The sequence below is a fragment of the Acomys minous genome, assembly GCF_964271855.1.
Source record: "Acomys minous genome assembly, chromosome: 1".
In the NCBI taxonomy this organism is placed as follows: domain Eukaryota; kingdom Metazoa; phylum Chordata; class Mammalia; order Rodentia; family Muridae; genus Acomys; species Acomys minous.
Genome location: NC_140483.1, coordinates 184,286,031 through 184,311,782, shown reverse-complemented (window position 1 = coordinate 184,311,782; position 25,752 = coordinate 184,286,031). Strand labels below are relative to the sequence as shown.

The 25,752-nt window shown below is 42.6% G+C and overlaps 1 protein-coding gene across 7 annotated transcripts in view; it reads right to left on the bottom strand.

Moving 5' to 3' along the window:
- Positions 1 to 25,752, bottom strand: part of FGGY (FGGY carbohydrate kinase domain containing) — a 375,878-nt gene that overhangs the window by 295,403 nt on the left and 54,723 nt on the right. For all 7 annotated transcript variants that reach the window (XM_084784087.1, XM_084784089.1, XM_084784093.1 and 4 more), the window contains exon 5: positions 24,764 to 24,852. In XM_084784087.1, coding sequence (XP_084640213.1) covers positions 24,764 to 24,852 — 89 coding nt within the window. The remainder of the gene's footprint in view (positions 1 to 24,763; positions 24,853 to 25,752) is intronic.

The following is a 25,752-nucleotide window of genomic DNA, read 5'->3' as shown; positions in this document are numbered from 1 at the left end:
CAGACTATCAAGGAAGTCTAATCATTTATCTCCGGCGCACTCTCTGCGCTGCTAACAGGAGACTCTTTCTCCTAAATCTTCTGTCTCTAAGCCGCTTTGGCTGTTCCATCTGCTCTTCTCACTCATGCCTTCAGGATCTTGTAATCAAATTCTAATTAAAGTTTAAGGCTTGTAATAAAGAAAACACTTGAGGAATGCCTTTGATTCAAGGGGCCAACATAACATCTCAACAGTTTGATAAAATGAATTATGTCCTTTGCTTAACAAGCATTTTAAAGATGGGATTGAAATGGGAAGTTCCAAGCTTCCGTGACTTTCCCAGCCACACATTATATAAACATGCTCATGATGCTTTGTTAGATATAAGTCAGCTGAAGATGGCATGGGGCATGGCTACACGCACGGTGCACATGGGGCTCAGTGAGGGACAGTACATGCAGCAGGAATGGTACCCAGATACATGGACGTGGTGTGGCCAGTGTCTGGAAGGCAGGTCTCCTCCCCTCACCTAGTCTCCCAGCTGACTAGTCACATCTACCTGGCTCACACGCTGCGGCTCAGCAGCACGGCCTGGCATGTCTGGCAGCTCCCAGCTCCAGCGCTTCTCCCACTCCAGCCTGCAGAGCTGTAGCTGATCGGGGAGCTGCACAGGGAGAGCTGCTAGTACCCTCCAGATGACTCAATACCACGACTGTGTTAGTAAGCTGTGTGCCACCGCTCCATCCCCACAGGTCAAGTATTCCTCTGCTCCTGTAGTTTACTCTGTGCTCTATTTCCTGGTCTATTTGTCTGTAGTCTTTGAGGTAGGATCTGAAGGACAGACACCACCTGTGTATAGAACTGAATTTAAAACCTGAAATGGAAAAAAAAATAGAAATTTATTTAATATGCCCAAAGAACACTTATCATTGGGGTACATGTCTCAGAAGCATTTGGTTTCCAGCAACATACACTTTGTTTAAACTTCTGGGGAGAGGTCTCCATTAGTTATTAATTACAGAATGATATATCTTGACTAATATTAATAATTAATGCTGTGCCAAGTACTGCTTACCTTGCTTTGTATTATTTTTCCAATTCATCTTGTGAGGCATTTCCTATAACCATGAGAAAACCATGGGACAGAAAATTTGAAGTACTTGCCCAAGATTACATTGGTATCAGATGGTAGGCCAGAGCTTGCAGCTGCAGGCTTGGTAGCTCTCAAGGCCAGAGGCTGAGGATGCTGTGTTAGAGCTGCCTTCCTTTCTGCCAACGCCTCCAGCATGTGACCTATGTAAGACCAGTACCAGGAAGCCCCTTTGACATCTGGTACAGCCTTGCTCATCCTCCAAGTCCTAGCTCAGAAACATCATATATTGTGACTTCTGGGAGAGTTGACTATTACCCCCTGTGTTACTGCAGAATCTAGAAACTTCTAGACTTGCACTCTGGTGTTTAACATCTAGAGTAAATTGCTTTCTTCTACAGGTCTCCTAACAGTAGGGCACAGAGGAGACCTTGGAAAACATGTGAGGTTTAAAGAACCAGACAGGTTGTCTACATCTGCTCACTGGCCCAGGCTTGTGCAAGTCAGTCTAGACAAACGCTATCTTTCCCGGAATGGTTCAGAGAGAGAGAAAAAAAAGCAAAGACCAAGGTGCTTAATATCATTATCTCATCCAAAAAAATCAAAACAAAAAGACAAAAGACCCATTCCTGACATTCTTCCAGAAGCATTCAGTACACTGACAACTTTTGTTTTGCTTCTCAACTGTCAAGGTATGTTAGTTCTCCCTAACTCTGCAAGGTGAGCCCTGTCCAGACACAGCAAGGGAAGAGTAATAGATGCTGAGCCTGTAGCACATGGAAATCCAGATCACATGACGATGTCTGTATCCTAGCAGCAGGTTGAAGGTTTCAGAGTCCAGTGCTTCTGTGCCTGGCCCTCTCCAGGAGAACCACCAGGACTTGTTCCAGGCTTCGGAACTCCACTAAGACAGAGGCCTCTTCCTTACTCCTTGAGCTTCTGTGGCCCTTGTGTCTCCCTGTTCAAATGTGCCCACTAGAAGTATACTGCCATTCCTTCTTAGCCGAGGCCCAGCCACCAGCTCAGCTCTGTTCCAGGTTGCCAGCCATTCTGCACTGCAGAGCTGCTCTCTGTCTAAGAGCTCAGTGGCCCACACTCTAAGACCTGCTTCCCATTCCCTCGTCTTATCTGGAAGTCTGGGCAATAAGTACTGATGAGTGCTAGGTCTTCTGCATAGCCATACCTAAAACTCTTCAAACCTTCCTACAGAAAATGTAATGATGTTACTTTGTTAGGCAACTCTACAAAAATACCCACATGATGGGTAGGATGGTGAAGTTGATGACATGCTCACTGTCGCACAGCTGGCTAAGCAACAGAGCTAGAGTACAAGAATAGAGAGTTTTGTTCTGATGATACATCTACTTCTCAGCCCTTTGTTCTTTTAAAAAGTATTTTATTAATTTATATTACATCTCAATTGTTATCCCATCACTTGTATCCTCCCATTCCTCTCTCCCTCCCATTTTCCCCTTACTCCCCTCCCCTATGAATGTGACTGAGGGGACCCCCTCCCCTATATGCTCATAGGGTATCAAGTCTCTTCTTGGTAGCCTGCTATCCTTCCTCTGAGTGCCTCCAGGCCTCCCCATCCAGGGGACGTGGTCAAATATGGGGCACCAGAGTTCATGTGAAAGTCAGACCCCACTCTCCACTCAACGGTGGAGAATGTCCTGTTCATCGGCTAGATCTGGTAGGGGTTCGACGTTTACTGCCTATATTGTCCTTGGCTGGTGCCATAGTTTGAGCAGGCCCCCTGGACCCAGATCCGTGCACATCATAATGTTCCTCTTATAGGTTTCTAGGACCCTCTGGATCCTTCTATTTCCCCATTCGCCCATGCTTCTCTTGCCTATTGTCCCAATAGGATGTCCTCCCCCCCTCTGTCCCACTTTCCTGGTAAGTGAAGACTTTCATGGGACATGCCCCTTGGGCTAGTGTCTCGATATAAGTGAGTATATACCATTTGACTCTTTTTGCTTCTGGGTGAACTCACTCATTATGATAATTTCTAGTTCAACCAGCTCTTTCCTCATGTATTCAGAAAATATACTCCAAAGCGCCACAACAGAGCTTTCACCACAGATGTGCTGCTAGTGTTTTGTCAACTGGACACAAGCTAAATAATCTAGCATCTTTTGGAAAGAAAGAAGCTCAAATGAGAAAACGTACCCATCTGATTGGTGGGAAAGTCTGGGCCACTTTGCTGATTGATAGCTGATGTGGCAGGAGCCAGCTCATGTTAAGCTTTGCCACACTAGGCTGGTGTTCCCTAGAGAGCAGACTGAGCAGGGCAAAAGGCTGCAGCCAGTAAGCAGCTCTCCTTCACCACCCCTACAGCAGTTCCTGCCGCCAGCTTCCTGCCCTGACTTCCATGGATGATGAACCATAAACTATAAGACAAAATAAGGGCCTTTCTCCAAAGTTGATTTTGGTCAGTGTTTCATCTTATTTATTTATTTTTTATTCACATCAACAGAAACCCTAAGTAAGACACTAGAGCATCAGTACACATGGCAAACTTAACCCTTTGCATGACTGTGGTGTACTGCCTTGTTCTTTCTAATCCCATTTCTAACCATTCCTTACACAAGGGGTGAATTTTCACACCTTCACTCACATTCACGCCTTCGTCTGCCATGTCCTGCATCCCAGCTCCACTCACGCAGTTCACTTGGCGTCACTCAGCACATAGTAAAGAGCGGTTGGTTAGACTTTCCTAAACTAAGCGACAAAAAGGAAAGACAGCCAGGTGTGGTGTGAGGGGGCATGCCTGTCTCCACCGCTCTCTGCTACTGAAAAGGCTGAGACCGGAGTTCAAGACCAGCCTGGAGAATGCAGTTAGGCTCCCTGATGAGACAGGAGAGACGTGGGAGAAAAAAGAGGGAGAAGATCGAGACAGGGAGGAAAAGAGAATGATACCGAAATTGATTTGGTTTCTGTCTTTTAAAAGCTTATCGTCTGGAGAGAAGCATACAGAGACATCAAACTAAACAGAAGGTCCCATGGCAAGGATGAAGTCAGGCTGCCATGGGAGCTCATGGACGCAGACCTTGGGGCCTACTCACTGGCATGCTGATCCCCACCATCCTCCCTCACGCTTCCCCAGTCACCGCCTCCCGAAACATAACGCCGTGCTCCACTGTTTACCTCCATTACTAAACTCTCATCACTGAATGAACTGGGGCATCTGATCCATGAACACTTACTGAGTGGCTTGGAGGACTAACATGGACAGAAAGCACACGTGTCATCATTTCAATCCCAGTGACAGAACTAGCCATGGGACCGTGGACAACCACTTAGCATCTCAGTCTCTCGATATTTTCTACGTTTCTAAAACAAAATTAAATTAGAAATACATGGCAATAGTGATCAGTGAAAATCATGACATGTAAGTCTTGACTTTGACATTAACTAGTCCAACATCAACTGTGAACGTCTTGAAGGCAGCCTGACAGTGAAGGTATCCATCACATCTAGACATTAAAACAACCCCAGTAATATAAACACAATATTTCCTTAAAATATATAGGTGAGCAATTGAGATCTAATAGTGTTTCAAAAATTCTACGAACTTTATGTGTTAAAGTATGCTACTTGAAATGCACATTTATGACTCTAATTGTAAAATACAAATAATTTTAAATCTACTATAGTTACATACCAATTCATACATACATATAAATTTATACCTACGACACACTGCGCCCCTTAGTGTTGCTCCTATGTATATGTGCTTAGGGCTGACCACTTGGGATGTGATAACCTACCAAGGAGCTTGTCCCTAGAGAACTCATTTCACCCCTCTACAGCCATTAATTGCCTGTAGCTGTTCACCCAGGGATAGGGCCTTGCGAGAGTCTCCCATCCACATGCATTGTTGCTTTTCAGTTTTGTTTAGGTGGCCATATTGTTGAGACTTCATGCGAACCACAAAAGTGAACAGAATGGCAAGATGTACTAAAAAACTACAACACTGGGACTTTCATCACGGGCATAAGCAGCAGCAGTCTAACTGGACCAAAAGCCCTATTCGATAGAAGGGCTTTACTGTACTGTAAACCTGGTACTGTAAACCTAGCCAAGAACCCAGGGCTGGTGAAGCAGCTGAGCCCAAGGGAGAACCTGACATGCTCCTCTCCTAAACTAGTATGATTTCTAACTGTAGTCTAAATACCACCCTAATATGCGCAGGTAAGTATAGCTCCCAGCCAGCATCAAAGAGGCTTCTCTTTGCATCAGATGGGAAACATTACAGAAAACCAAAACTCGTCAAAATGCAGACAACAACTGCCCATGGCTATGCATGGCCCTAACTGGTATATTTACAACTAAACTCCTACACCTAAGGTTCAGGGAACAGGATGGAAGACTGGCCATAAGGAGCAGAAGAGCCAATAAACCAGGACATCTACCATGGTAGCGTCTTCTATATACCAATGATTAAGAAATATAAAATAATTCAATAGATAGAGCCAAGCCAAATTTCCAGAAGAAATTATTAGCTAGATGAGCTAAAAAGGGAAAAATAAAAAGCCAAAACATATACACAGCATTTTTGAGTGTATAAATGTTAGGGAAAAAAAGTTAAATGGCACTAAGAAAGGTATTACTAAAAACTCAAGTTTACGACAGGTATATCACAGTTTATGTCTAACACTATGGCATAAACTTAAATAACTGAATTATATATAATGTTTTATTACATGCTCTACTTATATGGGTCTTTCAAGAAAAAATTCTACTTAGAAATTCCTAACATTTTAAAAATAAAAAAATAAAATAAAATAAAAGGCTGTCAACTTTATTACCTTTTTATTTCACAGGGAATAGGAACTCTAAAATTGAACAAAAGAATACTGATAATAATGACATGCATGTAATAAAAACATGAAAAGCACAAAAAAGAAAGTGTTAAAGAAATTGAAGGTCTCAAAATACATTGTGCCCCTGCTAACCAATCACTGAACTACAGGAGAACAATCCTCCAGGCTCTGAGGCTACGAAGTGGATGGCCATGGTTCTAGGTGAACAGATGTGCTTGGGGCGCATATTAAAACACAACTACAATAAGAAGTCACTGGTGCTCTTTGAGACCGGTGAAAAGAGTGGAACTCACATTGCAGGGATCTAGGGAAAGGAATAAATACGTAAACAGATGGAGGGAACGGATGGTGACCACGTATATGGAAAATCTGACTAGAGAAGGAAGGGAAGGGGATGGAGTCCCAAAGCCCAACATACAAAGTGCTTCCATTTGCTAAGGCAAGAAATACCCGCTGAGTCTGCATGGAATACATTACATCTTTACACCCCAGTCTAAAACTGCTGTTGCTTCTGAGTGCCAAAAATGAATGTATAAAGAGTACTCCACCCTACCATCCAAACATATTTGATCCATAAATGCTTGGCTTTAGCTGGACCAGTTTCCCTAACAACTTTCAGAACAAGCAGAAAAGCAAAACTCTGAGGCCAAGAGGTTTTCACAGTGAAGTCCATAAACTGTGACTTGTACTTGTAATTCTCCTTATGAGCATCCAGACTTAGTAGCCTACACTCACAGAGAAAATGAAGGTGTGCACACAGGCAGGTAACCAGGTACGCACGATACTAGACGGCACGTGTGAGTGGAAGGCTCTCGGACATGCAAGAATCTCTTCTTCAGAATTTTCTTTACTTCTCTAACAATACATAAAGACAGGAAGCATAACTAGAGATGACAGCATCCCCGAGTGTCACATCAAGAACGCCCAGCAAGTGGCAAGACAAGCAACAATCCTTAGAAGGTGCTATTGTTATTCCTGTTGCAATTAATAAAACCAGCCGAGGAGCCTTCACAGAGAACCAAGAGCTTCAGCAAATCAGTTTGGCTCTCACCTAATTCTCTTATTATGATAAATTTTCTTCTCTAAACCTCGGCTTCATCATTTACAAAATAGATATATCTGAAGCTACCTCAAAAAGCTAAAGCAAGAAATGAGAAAGTAGTCAGATAAAAGAGCCCACAGTGTGTCGAAAATGTAAGTCGTTATCCGACCAATGGTAGCTGTCCTAAACACTACTGCTGCTACAGAGAACACCTTTAGCAGAGAGACAGGGGATATTTTGACTCAAACAAGACTGGATGACGTTAAAAGCCATGGAGATGAGGGCATTGTTCGCAGTTCAGCTTGTAGCCGTCTCAAAGTTCTATGTGTTTCAACACAATCAGCCAACACAATAACCCTACTGAGTACCAATTGTTATTGTCCCTTCTGTTAGATAAGAAAATGTTGGCAGATGCCCCTGGTTAACAGCTTCTACAAGTGTAACATGTCTCATTTATCACCAATGTAGGTACTTCCAATAATAGGACCCACAGCATCACCACATCCATGTACTCTCCATGACAACACGGCTGCAATTTCAAACCACAACCATCATCTCATGCTGAACCGATGCATTTGGGGAACAGAAGTTCATACAGGAAAAGATACTGCTTTGCATCCTTAAGAAAACGAGGCTCTGTAAGTGGAGGGCGATGTTACTGTTCAGAGTCTACAGAGACAGAAGCAATTATGCTGGAGATTCTGTAATGCTAATTTGCCCACCAGATCCTGCCTAAGTCAAACCAGACTTCTATATTTTTTTTCTGCAAAACTTAAGAACATCAGAACTACATAAAACATACCAAAGAAAACTCAGGAATTTTCCTTCATCTCCCTCCTCCTTACTCCTTGAGGCGGGGCGTCCTAATAAAACTCAGAGCCCACCAGTAAAGCTGGTTTCACCATGCAGCTTGATCAGATGACTCAGCCTTCCAGGGCTGGAGCTGCAAGCAAGCCGCCTTGGCATTTCTATGAGTTCTGGGATCCAGATCATGGTCCCATTACTTTCACAGCAAGTGCCTTAACTGCTGAGTCACCTCCCCAGCACTACTTTTTTTTTTAAATATACTTTTATAGTCAAATAATCACGATCAATCAGAATGAGATAAAATTAACTGCAGCTGGAGGGAAATGCTGCTGTAAATGGTGAAAGCATCGTGTGCATCTTGCAGTAAAGGGTACGCAATCACACTGTAAGTCGAGGCCCAGTCTCCACTCTCCTACATTTTAAGTCACTAAGACCATAGCAGTTGCTGGCTTTTACCAAAAATTACTCCTGGAAAAACAAAATTAGAAAGGCCCCGTTCTTTAGATGTGCTTTTAGAAGCATCAAGTCCTTGATCTGCATGAATTTCTGTGTTTTGTTTTTGTTTTTTTACAGACAGTTGACAGCTCTGACCTGAGTGCCTGTTATTCAAAGGTCAAAGACTTTGTGAAATGGATGCAACTGTTGTCAAACACGAATGAGCTCCCTTTGAAGTCGGGGGCTTAGAAGGGCTGACTCTAAAGCTCTCTCCGTGAATGAGCACAGACAAGAGGAAAATATGAAAGCAAAGCTGTGTAAGTTGAGCACTCCTTTAAGCACGGCATGGAATATCACCCTGCCCATTTGTGGCATATGGCCCACCATTAGTGTCACCCTGTGAAGGGGGCGTGGCATCAGCAAACAGACATCAAGGAGCCCACACTCCCCACAGTCCTGAAAGCACCCGGCCATGTGCCTCCCTCAGGGACCCTCTGCTTGCAATGCAGTCCACGCAGTACTGCCTGGCCTTTGGTCTATTTGTGCTCACTTACTTATTTCCCCCACGATGTGGTTCTGTTTTGTGGCTACCTTCTAACCAAACTCACTACAATGACCAAACACTTGAGTTGTTTCTGTGGCCATTAGCATTCAGGAAGCACTATGTTCTTATCTGAAACTACTCAACTTCCAGTTTAGTAAATCATACCGTGCAAGCCCGTGCATCAGCAGCTACGGTATGGCACACAAGGGAAGAGCAGTAGAATTGAGGTTGTTTTTTTTTTTTTTGCAGACTCACATATCACACAACACAATAATTGATCCTTATAATAGAAGTCAGATACCATGTCCCTCTGACAGGGCATCAATATGTTTAGTCACTAGGTCTAGGCTTTAAACAATTAACCCTTTAGTACACAGAAAATCTGAGTCTAAATTCTGACAGATACCTTCCTGAAAACAAGCAAATCTGAAATATAAAGAGCTCAAACTGGAACCTCATTTTTGTTTTGTTTTGTTTTCTGTTTTTCTGCTACTGTATATCCCAGAATTCCATTTTATGGAATATGAGCCACTCTGGAACACTCTGGATTCCTCCACACTCGGAAAATTTCTTAAGACTATTTATTCTCTGACAGCGATGCTAGTGGCTAAACCTAACTCTTCTAGTTTTCCTCCAACATACCAGCACCACATACATGTCTCTCACACATCTGGCAAATCCTCATGATGCCATTGTGAGTAGGTGAGGGTAATTTCTTCTAATAAGAACTTAACCCTATCTTACAATGCCTTTTATGACACTGAAAGTTCCTAAATTTCCCGCATTTGACAATGAAGAGACTGCTACACCTTAGTCACTTTCAAAGGGTAAATAATGTGTAGCTGGCTTTGAGTCCAGCTGAAGTCTGGGACTCTTGCCTTTCAAAGACACAACCTCACAATTAGCAGGGCTGAGGCTCTGCTGAGAGACATGATGACCTGCACATCCTCGCTTCCCCACTTTCTGGCATTTCTACTTCTGGTGTCTTGTAATCCCTGCAGTGACGAGCTCCATCTTCACCACCAAGGAGGGGAGCCTGAGACAACTGATATGAATGGAGGAGGGTTTACACTTTGTACGTTTCAAGATCCTGAAAGCCAACGGCCCAGATGGGAGGAGCCAAACAAACCACAGCACATCACGGCAGACATATCCCAAACTTCCAAGCTGTCTCAGAAACTTTAGCACAGACATCCACGGAGCTAGATTTCGGTACACAAATGCAACACAACTCCCGCGGAGGTTCTTCCAGTGTGCAACTCTCCATAAAAATACAAAAGAAGTAAACTGTCAGAGAAAATATTCATCTTCAACAGTGGGTCTCAAGGATTAACAGACAACAGAGACCCCCCAGAGAATCTGCTAAACTGGGCATTCTGTCCCACCTCTGGGAATTTATAATTGAGTAGGCTGCAGTGGGGACATGGGACATTAGTTTCTAATGCATCTTTATGGGCTACTCAAGGCAAGATGCTGTCCAACACTAGAGGACACTGGACTAGGAGTGTTTTTATACGTAATGAATCTACCTTAGAAAACTACGTTATGGTTTGATTCCTTCCATAATCAGTTTTAAAAACTGACTAGAGAATATAAGTAATAATAATAGTAAAGCTATATACACTATATAACATAAGGATGTTAGGAACTGAACTGATTAAGATATCTAAAATACATCTGTGCCTAGTGAACACTAACACAAGTAAGTATTAGTACAAAGTCCTATGGTTATTGCTAAGATAAAAAGTGCACTGTAGCAAATACATTATTAGGTAAGAAATATCACAGAGAATACTTAGATAAGCCAAAATGTTACGGCTCATTTTATATCTACACTGCATGGTGGAACTGAGAGCTCCTAGGTTAGAATTTCATATAGCATGTCACTGTACTAAATAAGGGAGTCCCCTGGAAGGCAATACAAGGATGTGTGTGCCTAAACACATTTAAACACACATGTGCGCTCGCACACACACACACACACACACACACACACACCACTCTAAAAGATAAGCGGTGTGCCTTTGTAGAGTGCTCATCTTAAATGTAGCTGCTCTTACTTAATGAGCCAGAGAGTCCACGTGAGGGCCTGAGCCCTCTCTCCACACAGCTCCACAGTCTACAGGTCCTGGGTACTTAAGCTACACTAAATTCACTTATTATGCTCTTCTAATAAAAAATTAATCTTACCTTACAATGCCTTTTATTACCTTTAAAGTCCCTAATTTTCCTTTAATTGTATGTCTTTAAAACCCCTCAGTTTAACTACAAACGCATGGTAAGCAATTAGGAATGTTTAGCTCCAATAATTACAGTGTAATGACCCCAACCATCCTAGGTGTGGTCTGCGCGTCAGCAACTGGGGACAGAGCTGTGTAGCCCCCACACTCACAGAGTTGCAGACCAGCAAGAACAATATTCATAAGGACGTTATTTACAGACTATCTGCTTGGTCAGATGACTGAACACAGGGAAACAGAAATGCAGTAGATCCATCTTAAGCAGACTTGTGAGGGTTTCAAAACACTTCTTAAATTGGAAATTCTACCAATCGCAAAATATAATTCTATGTAACCTATATACTATATAGCTTTTCTGGTACAAAGTATGTCTTTTAAGTATAGCAGTATAAAAAGAACAACTCTTTCCAAGCTATCCTTCCAAATTTCTCAGCATCTAAGTGTTGGGAGCCAGGCCAACCCAAGGCTTTCTCTAGCACGGATGTATGCAGAAGGAATGTAGCTCCTTGTCTAAAAACAGGGATATGTGTGGCAAGGCCAGTAATGGCTTAGGGCCAGGGGAGTTGTGACTTTGAACCCTGAGACGTCAACTCTTCCCCAGCTAAAGGGCAACGGTTATCAGACCCAAGGACAATGTGCACATTTGAAATGTCCTCTGTTGCTTTTGTACAACACTGCTTGATTATCATGCTGACTTCGTCCCATTATGTAACAGCTTTCTGCTGACTCTGTCCCATTGTTCCATGCAAATATTCTATCAGATGCTGTCCTGTGTTTGTAAATACTTCACAAATACTTGTGAGTCCCTAGCCCTCCTCTTAGGAACCTGCTGGTCCAGGTTGTCCGAGAGGTGTCATGCACATTGAATAGATAGCTGTGAAAATGAACAAACCATCCAAGAGTTTCTGAGCTTTGAGAAGAAACATGTCAGGAACTGAACATAGTACAGTGTGGGAAAGCCTAGACCTACAGCAACAATGGAGGGGAGACTCAGTCCGCTCTGCATCACATGGAGAGATGCAGGGGATACTCAGGGCACAGAGAAAAGGCTTATCTTGGCTCATGGATTTAGATATCAGTCTGATCAGCTGGCACCACTGCCTTGGGCCTGCTGCAAGGCAGGCCATCCTGGTAGGAGTGCATGGCAGAGCAAACCCTCTCACCTTACGGGCAAAAAGAAAAATAGAAAGACAAGAGTCTCACACACCATTGCCTTTACGGATAAAGCCCAGTGGCCTGAAGCCCTCCAGCAGGGCCAACCCCTTAAAGGGTCTACCATCTTACAAAATTGCTTCTCTAGGGGTTGAAGACTTTAGCACATGGGCTTGGTGGGGGAAGGGGAGCATTCAAGATCCAAAATATAAGACATGTCCCTAGCCAATCAGGACAGTTTGAAGGGATTTGGAAACAATCTGATTAATTTAAGGTGGATTTTCAGGGATGATTAGCAGGTGGCCATGTAGAAAAATGGGAAACTAACCTTCTTGGTGGAAGAGTCGTGTGTATAATGACAAAGCGTACAAAGGTGGGCTCGCCCAATCAGGGGGATGTCTGTATGTCTGAGATGTTTAAACTGCATGTGGAAGATAAGAGCAACTCAGTTTGGATGCTATGAAAAAAAAATCAATCTTTTTCTAAGATTTAAAAGTGTGTTTGAAGCTATGTGCATAGTGACCAAAAGTGGTGCTGGAATTTGGAACTTAAATGTGTCCTGAAGGTCCATGTGCTTAAAGGTCTGCTTCCAAAATTGGCACTAGTGAGCGGCGATGGAAGCCCGTATGAGATGGGTCCTAAATGGAAGTCTTTAGCTCATTTCTCTCCTTCACATACCAGCTGTGATGTGAACAATTTTGTTCTGACATTCTTAATATGCTGCTTTGCTACACTCCAAATGAACTAAGCCACCTGCTCAAGTGAGCCCAGATAAACTTTTTCTCTTTATAAACTAATTAACTCAGGTGTTTGTTATAGCAACAAAGAGCTGACTAACACAGATGGCAAAAAAAGAGCACAAAGTTGGTTTTAATTTTTATTACAATATTTTATTTATTGAAGGTGTCACCATCACTATGGCACACATGAGGTCAGAGGACAAGTTGCAGGAAGATGTTGGTTCTTTCCTTCCATTGCATGGGTCACAAGGTCAAACTTGACAGCAAATGCCTCTCCCTGCTGAGCCACCTCACTGGCTCTCCCAGGTATAATGTAAATCTTAGGGCAGCCCTTGCAGTGACAACACCATCTTGAAGGTAATGCCTTATGGCCAACCTGAGCCTTGTCTGCAATTACAGCAAAGAAGGCAACTGGCCTGCCTTACAGCCTCAGCCTACTGTACTGCGAGCTTTCTACCTGTGATCCCTTCCAGCCTCCAAACCAAGCAATATAAGAAAACATATACAGGGGGAGGGAGGAAGTCCCCCTCAGTCACAGTCATAGGAGAGGGGAGTAAGGGGAAAATGGGAGGGAGGGAGGAATGGGAGGATACAAGGGAGAGGATAACCATTGAGATGTAATATGAATAAGTTAATAAAATAAAAAAAACAAACAAAAAAGAAAACAAAGTACAAAGCTGGTGAAATGTGAAGTCACAACAAATGGCATTTGGCGGTATTTTTCACTCCAGAGTCCAACCTCTGCTCACCCTCGAGCCCACTTCCTTCCTTCTGTGAAGGATGCTTTCACACTACTTTCCAGAGGCAAATTCAGAAAGTTTTAGGAATAGAAGATTGTGTGTGGAGACTCTTTAGGAAAGAAAATACCATACTAGGAACAGAAGACCAAGGATAAGAATAAATCTTTATTTATCATGGAAACAAAATAAAACAAAACAAAACAGCACCCTAGCTTTGATGATATAGGTACCTTTAGTCAGAATCAGAAATGTTTTCACAAAAATGCTCTCTGACAACAATTTGACACTCCTCAAACCTTCCCCACCAACAACTGTCTGTACCACGCGGTTCCACACAGTGGGGAACTGTGACACGCACTACACATTTGTTTCACTGAACGAACAACGCCTTGTAAAGGGTTTTAACAAAGGCAGGCATTAGACTTAGAGGCAGTTCACCGTAAGATGTCAAGGGAAGTGGACATGAGTACAGTGCGAAACGAACTAGAAGCGTCACCCTCTCTCTCCTGCAAGAAAGATGGGCCACAGTACGAGGCCTGGCTCTGAAGCCATGCACTGCTAGATGCGGACCCAGCCTCTCTTCCTTAGAAACTCTGTGGTCCAGAACATGTTCCTTGGTATACTATCGGGGCCACCTAGGACAAATGCACAATATCCCAGATTGTAGCTCCCTTCCTACATGATACGCCCTTTCTTGGCTTTCTCCTCTGTCTCCCCTCCCGGCCCACGCAGGCTAATGCAGGCAGTATTCCTCCAGTACAGCCTGTGCTGACTTCCATCGCAGTACATTATTGCCTGCTAATTCACCAGGCATTCCCTAGATACCCAGACAGAAAAGCACACCACTGTCTTTAAAAAGCAGTTCTCACTAATGGATAGAACCATACGAATGCAGCCTCATCCTCTTCACTGGCTGGGATGCTCCTGAGAAGCTGCGGCCATGCCTGGTTCTGCTACAGACACTCAGAGGAGAGAGGCACAGCTCACAGGGAATGGCTCTAACTGAAATGCCAGGAGTCTCTTTCCTTTCCAAAGCAAAACAAAGGCAGATTTTCCCCTTAAAGGACCTCTTCCTTTCTGTAAAACAGTACACGGACCCCTGGTCCTCCACTGAACTACAGTTAAAATAGCTTTTGTGAAGGGCAGACACAGTGGCCATTTTTCTTCATGTGTGTGCAAGCAGCAATGAAGCCACTGTAATGGGAACAATGTGTGTTTCTTCCCACTTCAACAGAACAGATGACACTGTGTGTCATGGGCCTGAGAAGGGAGAGGGGCCAAAGTAAAGAAACCAATCCTAAAGTTTGATTGCATGAAATTCTGATTTATTAAAAAAAAAAAAAAAAAAAAGCACTTCGAAGTCTCTTTCCCATCATAAAAAAAAAAAAAAAAAAAAAAAAACACCACACTGGGCAAGATCAGAGCTTAACAGCCAAAAAAAAAAAAAAAAAAAAAAAAAAACCACCACACTCAATCCCTGAGATCATTTTCCTGAAATAGAAAACTACATATGTTTCTCAAATTTCACATCAAGCCACTGCAGAGGCCAGACTGCAGGGCTAAATTGGCCAAACAGGAGAGGAAGAAAAGAGACGGGAGACGGGAGAAAGGAGAAGTTGCAAGCAGCAGAGAAGAGACCTACTCTTCCCCAGGGCCACGCTTCCTCAGCACAATCTAGACTTACAAGCTCGCAGCTTCACAGAGCTCATGGTGAGCTCGCTTATCCTGCAGCTTCTTCTCCTTTGTCAAATTAAGAGACATTGCCTGGGATTAGCAAGACTCCTTAAAATCAAAAATGACTTCATGGTTGGCTCAGAGCTGAGCTCTGAGTCTCCAGGGCTAGCTGCCAGGAGCACATCCAGTTCAAACCCCCATCCGCCCTCCCGTACACACACACCAACCAACCTGACTTCCACAGAGACTGTGAGGTAAAACCCGAGCCCGCAGGGCGTCAGTGTTAACTAAAAGTCCAGTCCCCTCTGTGAAACTATCTCCAGCTCAATTTATAGAGAAGATAAGTGTCCTAAGACGCAAGGGTGGGCGGCTGGGGAGGAGATGAAGGGTAGAAACAGGTGAAGTCACATTTGGAACACATTACCCTTTAAATCACAGGCTACCTCGCTGGGTAAGAACGGGAAAGGTTTAAAACTGAGGGATCTGCAAGGGGAGATGTGCTGATGGCTGTTTAGAAAGCCTGGGGAAAGGGCTGCAGTTCTGAAAGGAAAGACCTGGGCAGTATTCAAAGCTCAGAGTTTTCATTAATGAATGCAGTCTTTGGCACATTTTAACAATGCAGGTTGAAAAAAAATGCATTAACAAAACTGAGAGCAATCTTCTAAATGACTTTGGAACAGAAGGGTTCCCTGGCAGCAGTTTCTTAATAGCAATTAGATATTGTCCTCAAAGGCCCTTGAGAGAGAAGGAGAATGAACAGAAAAGGTATATTAATGCTAAAAAAAGAAACTTAAGCTGAAGAGGAAGAAGAGAAGAAAGGTTCAGAACTTCCGTGTGAGCTTGGATGCCGGACGAACTCTAAGATTAGACCTTAAGTAGCCATTGCCAAGAAAAAAACCCAAAGCAGAGCTGGTCAAAGCCATCGCACCAGATCATCTCGCCTGCAGTTCACAGACGACCCATGGTACCAGGCAAGTCCTTGGAGCTCCCACCTACCTCCCTTCTGCATCCTGAGCCACATGCTGACCACGGCCACACTGTTAGAGCCTTGCTCTATCCCAGACTTCAGCACTAGATGCGGACACCTGTAACGAGACTGGACAAACCTAAAAGCCACCAGAATAAAATAAGAGCAACATTACCATGGCCGAGGGGTCCACCCTAGGACCAAACTAACTCAAGAGTCTACAAAGACACCCAATTGAAAGAGACCTGGCTTCAAGAAAAGGCACCCTTAGTCAAGTTACAGTACAAACATCTTCCTGACTGTCCAACCGCATCCCTTGGTTTCACCCTCAGGGTAAACTACTGATTTCAGTATCTTGTCCATAGTTCCAACATTGTCAACAGAGACTATACCAAAGGACCAATTTGTAAATAAGGCACTAAATGCTCAGATTGCCCCCACTTTGCCAAATTAAAACAGCAAACAGAAATAAATGTAAAGATGATTCAAGGCCTCAGGAGAAGAGGTTAAGAAGAGGAAAAGCCATACGGCTGCTAAGTGGATCTTAAAGAAGGTGCACCTCTTTGGCACAGCAGCCATACATGGCAACCACACCCCAAAGCTATGAGGATGTTTATTTTACCTTTCCCACCTAGATCAACTCTGCTCCTAAACACTGAAAGAGGTCCCCTTGACCTTCCTGCCTCCATGTACCCACAGGGACAGAGAGAAGCCAGTGTCTACGTGTGACAGCAGGAGCCGGGGCCTCCATAGGCATGGGTGAGAAGGCACGACATTCAACCTTCACTGGCCCTCCTGCCCCTGGCTGGCACAGTACAGTCTGTTTCCCTTCTTTCTTTCTGGACTTTAAGCCTCTTAACTTGTCTGGGTAGAGGACTCCCCACTCCTATTTGCACGGTCACACTCACAACAGCTCTGAAATACGGGATTCTTCTTCTTCAATGCCTCATTGAAGAAGCTAAAATAAAGCCTCCAACGTGGGAAAGGGCATGAGGGGAGCATGGACCTTATCTGATTTCTGAAACGCTTGCGCTTTCCTCCTACACAGGAGCTACTTACTGAAGTTTGAATTTGTCTTAATATAATACAAAAGTAAGTAAATCAATATGACCTACAGTAAGGACAGAAGGAGGTAGCCCGAGCCATGTACCATGATATGGGATAGTCTACCCATGGCATTGTGTTCTCTATGTAAATCCAACTGATGCTTTGTCCTTTAGTAAGAGGAAGTGGACTAATGGGGATTAAATATGTTCCCAAGGCCATCCAGGTGAATAATATCAGTGAACGGCTTGAGCTAAAGACCATTTGGCTCCACTTCTTGTTTTCCAAAGGATGTTAAAATGTTAACTATGCGAGTGTGAGTGAGTGTGTGTGTGTGTGTGTGTGTGTGTGTGTGTGTGTGTGTGTGTGTGTAGTCTGTGCACATAGGTGCTCATACCATGGAGGCCAGAGATGGCACTGGATCCCTGAAGCTGAAGTTACAGGCAGCTGTGAGCCACCCAGCATGGGCACTGAACGTGGGTCCTCTGCATGAACAATGCATGATTTTACCCGCTGAGCCATCTCTGCATCCCCTGACTTCATTACTTATACGGATTTTAAGAACTCAAAATTATGTAGGCACCAACTGCCTGACTAGTATCTCCTGAGTGCTGTTACTACAGATGAGGAATCAGTGGAGGAGTGGGTGGAGGAGTGACAGAACCTGAGAGAAGGTCGCTTCGGGCCTTATCATCCTCCGCCAAAGCACCGCCACATGCACTGTCCTCTAGGATTATGATGGAATATTTTAAATTAATTTCTAGGACACTGTTCAGTGCAATTTACTGAGAAATGATGGTTTGTAATCGTCTTTTTAACCTAATAGCAGTTGTCTTTTTTTTTCCTTTAAGTAATAAGAAAACTCCAAGAGTATTTGAGTAGAAAGGTACCCAAAACATCCTCCCTCTGCTTAGTTTTGACCATGAACCTAAGCGTTTGTTAATGATTATATAAATACAAGTGTTACATTCATCTTCCAGGAAAATCATTTATATAAGGCTAGCTCAGCTCTGTGGCACACCCTATATGCCCCTGCCATCTTTTCATCATGGCCACTACAAAAATACCCTAGACCATAAAGTAATCTTAAGCATGAACTCAGGCCTTAAGACTATAAAATTAAAATATTTTTAAAAAACTAATATCTTAAATGGCTTCATGAGACCCTATATTAGTTCACAGATTTACTTGTAACAGAGACTCAACCTTTAAGATTTTGTTATTTTAAATTTTTAATTGTTTCTATTACTCATCAGTGAAAAGATAAATGCTATAACTCTCTGGAGAGAGGGGGAAACATCTTCCTTATCTTCCAAAACTGAGGGTAAAGGACATTTCATATTTACAGGTCATTTCTCAGCAGTATTAACTATATTCAAGAATAAGCTGATCGGAGAAGACTGAATCATTCTTCCTAGAACTTAGAAGGGCTATTTTATCTAGCACTGTTCTGAGAAACCATCCTTCAAAACAACTATAAAACAATGCAAATCAAAATGCATTAGCATGGAGCAGATCATGAATAACTGCTTTTCCTTTCAAGGTCTAGCCAAAACACACTACCTACAATGACGAACAAAATTCAGTCGATTTTACTTTCAACTGGAGAGCACTAAGATTTAAAAAGACTATTAAATCACAACAAGAAACCACTTTACACTGATCATAATGGCTTTTTTTCCTTTAAGAAAAAGAGAAAATAAGTGCTGCCAAGGACGTGAGGAAAGCAGAGCCCTCCTGTGCTGCAGGTAGAGGTAGCTCCTCAAACATCTATACACAACCCAGCTTCCACTCCTGGGCGACACTCCAAAGAACAAAAGCAGCTACTGGAATAGATCCTTATGAACAACTGTCACGGTCTGGACATCACTTGTCCCAAAGGTTCATGAGCGGGAAGCCTGGTCCCCATTTTTAGAGTCTTGCGAGTTGGCAGATCTTTAAGAGGGAGGAACTAGTGTGAAGGAGGTCCCAGAGGCAGCACCTTGAGAACAGAGCGATGTCTTTGTTGGTAATGGGCTAGGTATACTAAGACTAGGGACTGAGTTCAAGACCAAGTAAGCAGGATCACACTGTGTTCTCACTTTGGAGCTGTTGAATGAGCTGACACAACATGAGGCCCTAACCAGAAGCTGAGCAAATGAGACTGTACTGTGAGTTAACCCTTTCTTTACAGGTTATCTGGTTCCAGATTAGAATAACAGAAAACCAACTAAGTCTCCAACAGCTACAGCAGCATGGTTCTCAAGAGCCAGCAGTGGAAACAGAGCAAGCATTCCTCACAATGTTCACCAACAGATGAAAGGACAAGCAAATGCAGTGTGTGTGTGTGTTTGTGTATGTGTATTTGTTTGTGTGTGTGTGTGATTGACTACTATTGTCTAGGCAAAAGAAAAAATTCAAGCACATGTAACAATGAGCATAAACCTTGAAAATGCCACAAAGCAACATAATACAGACATAAAAGAACCAACACAGAATATGGATAGCAGGCAGATGCATACAGACAGAAGATGGAGTGGAGGCTAACAGGGGCTAGTGTAAGCTGCAATAGGAGATTAACGAGGATAGCGTTTGTTTGGCATGATAAACAAGTTCCAGAAACAGAGGAGACAGTTTTCATAACAATGTGAATATAATCAGTACTGCTACAGTATATACCTAAAGACAGACTAGCATAGAATACTATTAATTACTAAAAATAAATATACCAAATCAACTGTACTGTATACCTTAAATGGATAAATTACACAGTACGCCAATCACATCTCAATAAAAATGTTTTTATTTTAATTGTCTTATCTGAGATATGCAAATGTAAAAAGAAGTCAGGAGGACAAGTACCGAGGAAAGACTGTGGACGGCAACACACTACCAGATGCAGGCCTCAGCGCAGCAACACACTACCAGATGCAGGCCTCAGCGTGGCAACACACTACCAGATGCAGGCCTCAGCGCGGCAACACACTACCAGATGCAGGCCTCAGCGTGGAAGCTTCTCCTTTACCCTAGGTGGAAGAGATTTGCACCCAAACTGTGTACCCTCTGTGTAGGGACAGACTTATTTTGGTTCACGGCTTTAGATGTTACAGTATGTAACTGCTTATCCCCATGGGCTATAGGCCTGTGATATTGCCACGCACATGATGGGAGAATCTATTCATTTCATGGCTCTAACATCCCTCTCAAAGGAGCACCTGCTGGTCTTTTACCAAGCTCCACCACCTGCAGGTTCTTCGCCCTCAGCACCCAGACCAAAGGCCAAACCTTCAACACATGGGCCTTGGGAACATTTCAAGAATCAAATTATTACAACTGCATATTAAGGCTAAAATTTTGACAATACAGATATAGGTATACTAACTAATTAGAATATTACATGGGTATTATTTACAAATAATACTGATAGCAAAAAATAGGGTATTATTAAATGAAAAAACTAGGATAAGATTATAAATAATGTTGCTACCTTAACAGCTAGAAATTACATTATAAAATAACTGCAGATCAATAGTGCAACCACAATCATCTCCTGACAAAGAAAGCAAGGAATCATGGGGAAATAAACAATACAATAATGCCCTTATTAACCCCATCACAGACACAGAGAACCGAGCAAATTAGGAAAATGCTTGATATTTTCAAGGGGTTTGCAGGGTTTTGTCTTTGCTGTTTGTATTGTCTTGAGGTGGCATCTCGTCCTATAGCATAGGCTGCTCTGAAGCTCAATATGTAGCCCAGGCTTGCCCTGAACTCACAGCAATCCTCCTGGCTCAGCCTCCAAAGAATTTAGACTATAGGCATAAGCCACCACACCCAGTTCCTAAAGACCAAAATTTCATCTATTTAAAGTGAGAGAAAGACTCCCATTTTATTGAGAACAGAATTTTATACTGTTGTAGAATTAAAAGTAAGTAAAAATGTATGAAAACAACAAAATACAGGGAAAGTAAATTTGGGATTTTTAGAAAGTTCAGCCCTGTTTTCCCTTAGGGTATACAAATGTCCCAGAAAATGTACCACATAACCCTGAGTAAAGCGTGCATTATTTTCTCTTGTATCTGGGAAGACTAATAATCCATTTCTTTTGGCTCATGTTAATAAAAGTAAGTGAACTGAAAAGACAATTCTATAATACAAAATAATTTACAATAATTTTTGTAGCTTTTCTGCCTTCCAAAAGTTAGAAAATACTTCACTCTGCAAGTATGCGCTGTATACCATGAACCTGTCTCAAAAAGTACAACGCACCACAGAGCAGGCAGGGGACAACACCAACACAGTGGCACACAGAACCAACAGCCGTGACATTGGTAGGTCACCTCCACAGAACAGAATATCCACATTCGCCTAGAGAAAGACACTCAACAAATTCTAAGAGACGTAACCCCACAACATACACTGTCTCCATGCTTCAAAGATGGCAAAAGTGTCCTGACAAGGAAGGCCAAAGGAAAGGAAGCTCAAGAGAAGTGCCCAAACAATATAGTATTCTGGAACCGAGAAAGGCCATTAGGTTAACAACTAAGGTGCTACGTAGCACTTTCCACCTGGGAAAAATCTCCTACCCTTCAGGAAGCTCATGGTGCAGAGTGTTCCAACCTCAGAAAGCAAACAACTCAAAGGCATCAGGAAGTCCCGGAAACTGACCAGGTTTACTAGGAGATTCCATCTCCAAGTGTATATAAACAGGAAGAGCTGCCTGGAGACGGTATCAGACATACAGACTATCAGACACATCAGCAAAGCTGACAGAGACAGAAAGCAGCTGAACTGCCTGGAAACAACATTCTCCAACCTGTCAAGCTGCCTGCAAATTCATACAGATTTGGTGAGCGGACACCCACGCTAAGGTGGGAATTTGTGATGCAGCTGTCTTTGAGTGGTCTCTGCTCCTGTAAGTAACCCATCACTTATGTTCCTGTAAGTAACCTGCAACTAACTCACTGATTCACCAAGTTGGATTGTGGTGGTATCTGTATTTTGGCTTTTGTTGGTTCTTTATGTGGGAGAGTAGTCATAGGCTTGCATCTCCCAAAAACAGTGTCACACACCACTATATAAAGAAAATTGAACAAAGAATATAGTTAGTGATAGCATATCAACATTGGTTCCTTAGCTATAACAAACACACTGCATGCTAATATATTAGTATAGGAAATTCGGCATCGGGCATCTGCGAACTCTTTCTACATGTTCACAGTGCTCTTGTAAACCTAAAACTATGTTCAAGTGCTTATTTGAAATTATAATTGAATTACTAGAACATACTTATAAATAATTTATGGAATATCGTGAACCTTTGATAATGTAGGGAAGTTTCCTCACAGATCCACTAAGGTAGGCAGGATTCCAGTTCTCTGAGCAGCTTCCTGTATTCACTGCTTCAGGCAGCTTCCCGCGCTCCCTTTCCATTCTGGCCACAAACAAACCCACTCAAAATTGTAAAGAAGCATGCAGCTTCCAGAAAGTTTTCAGCATCAACTCAGTCACTGTATTAATATTTTCACTTTATTCTGGTTTTGTTTTTGTCTTTTTAATTACAGTTTTGTTGTTTCTTTTTGGGTTTTGTTTGGTTTCTTTTGTCATGCACACTGGTCCAGGGACCAATGGCTATACATCCAAGGGCTGTTTTTATTTCATTTACTAAAAGTCATTCAAATCTCTTTAAAGGATATATACATACAAATATATGAATTCATATGAATATGTTTTGTCTGATTATGAACAATTTTATTATTCACATTTCTGACTAACTATTTCTCACAATCTGAACAGTTACCCACTCAGTGGCTAGAATGTGGCAAATTACTAACACATTCAATTTCAATTCTTAAATTGCAAAATAGTACTAACACCACCTGCTCTAACAGATGGCTGTTGAGTACCAATAGAACTAACATTTTTGTCAATATGCTTATCATAGATAAAAGGAAGTCCCTTGATAAAGGATAACCATATTATTGTTGTTGTTGTTGTTGTTGTTGTTGTTGTTATTATTATTATTATTATTATTATTATTATTAAAGTAGCAGTAACTCTTTCCATTAATACAGTAGAAAGTGTAGAGATGAACCACAAATCAATCACAGGCCCAGTAGTGATTTTCTCAGTGACTCAGATAAAAAAGTAAGCAGCTATTGCGCGTTTTGGATGAAAACAAAATTGAATTATTTTCAGGGAGAGAAGGAGGAAGAAGGAAGAGGGACCTTCTTACACTGCTGTTGCGAAGAACAAGCTTGTGACCTTTAGACTAGGTGAAGCTTGTTAGCCTGCGATAACAAAAAAGAAAAACACCCTCTAGCTTTTTTGGCACTGACTTTGTCAGAGGCAACAAAACCGGCTCATGGGAGAGCCAAATGAACACCAAATCCAAGTCTCTCCTTGACTTGTTGGGTGCCAAGTTCCTGCTCTGTTGCCCTGAGCTCTTTGGGCATTGGCACACTCCATTTCAGGCCTCATCTCCCTTGTTCTAGGCGACGGGGCAGACAGCAGGGACTTTCTGTTTGCAAATGCTTTAGCACTTAATAGTACGCGCTGTGCCCTGAGCCACAGTCTCTGACTCTCATTACAAGAGGACTCAGATGAGTAAGTGCACTAGGCCTGGAGAAACAACTTATTTACTGTAGACAAACATGGTAAGACCATTGGGACCTCTGTGCACTGTATCAGGAAAGTATTGCAGAGACTCCGCCAGGAAGAGGGGACTAGACAGCCAATTGTTTTAAAACTAACAAAACAAGCAAGAACCGGATGGGATCTGGATCTGGGGGGAGACTCAGTCTCAGCAAATAAACGTGAAGACCCATCAAGAAAGACACTCAACTTCAAATCCAAACACCCCTTTGAAGATAAAGTCACAATGGCCATCACTTTGCCATACTGAAGTTTCACTCCTAGCTCTCTCTTCATCCCTGCACACGGCAGCCACACTTAGCATTAGTATTTTGTAAAAGTACTCTTATATGGAACATGGTTTATTTTTAACATTTGTAAGTTGCTCAAATGTAACCATTGACCTAACATAGGTACCGCTGTAGTTTGGGATAATTCTAGTATATTTCCATAAAAGTGACTTAAGTTCATAAACACATGCACTTAGTTGATATCCACCACCTTACAAAAACATATTTCCTACCCTAATTCCTGAACTGTATCTTTTTCTCTTTAATTCAACCAGGTAGAAGGTACCTTCCAGAAAGAGTCGGCGTACATACTGAATTTTAACATGCCTTTCAAACATGTTCGGTTTTAGTGAGTGGTCTTCATCTTGCGAACTCACATTCCCAGCAACATAGGAAACAATGGCACTTGAGCATGTGCAGTGGAGCCAGGAGACAGATCCAAGATGTTTCAAGTTTGCAAAATCACATGCAGATGTAAAAACAGTATGTCCAGGCAAAGAGAGTTAAGAAAGCAATATAGAGAGAGACACCCGGGACTGGAAGAACACAAACAAAAATCTAACTTGTAATTAACATACCGTGCTGTGACACCTGTTGCTTTCCATGATAAGAAGTCTGGGAGATCAAAGAAATGTCCCGCCTTATCCCAGCAAGTCTCTCTCAAGTTCTGCCAAATTAAATATATATTAGAATCAATTATGAGTTTTTTTCCCCCAACTCTTCTCCTCTTTCAAAAATGTTTCAAATTTTTCAAAACAAAAACAGAGCCAACAATGTTCATGAAAACATCTGTTCAAAGACTTGGGGGAGTGTGGTATAAAAGTAGTATTTATACAGGAAAGAAAACATGACAATTATTCATCGTTCCAAAAATGACCATAATTTTCCTTTCATCCCCTTTTGCAACCTGGACAAGGAGAAGGCAAACTCTGTGCATACGCAACCTAGCCTCCTGGCGAGGGCAAGGGGATATGCTTCAAACACAGAGTAAGAAGTCAACAGCTACACCCTGGGAAGAAACTGCACCAAGTCCTCGAGGAATCTAAATGTGCTTTGCCATGTAAATCCCCTACACACCGCCTGGTACCAAAGGCAACTCAAAGAACTCCCAGCCTAAGCCAGGATACCATCAAATCAAAAGACTGATGGAACACATTTAGGAATTTATTTTACTCCATATTGCCAAATAGCCAGACTTTTTTTTTCTTGCTGCTGGGTTTTTCTTTCCTCTACCAAATCTGTCTGGACAATTCAATCCTCACTTAGCACTCTGTTCCTTCCCAGGACTCGTGTCCCCTTGTCCTTTGGGCTGACCCTACTATCAACGGGGCAAGTTGCAGCATTTCCTTCTCGAACTTATACCTGGTGCGACCTCACCCATGGTGCCAGGGTAAAGTCCTTCACTCCTCCTGCTCTGGAAGAAGCTCTATGAGGTCAAGGGTTTCGTCAGCCTGGGTCTCCATGCTATCTCTCCTCCTGCAGACTGAGCGGACTTCCATCGGCTAAGTGGACATTCCATAACTCTACCCCTCTCATCATATGCACTTGATTAATACACACGGGACTT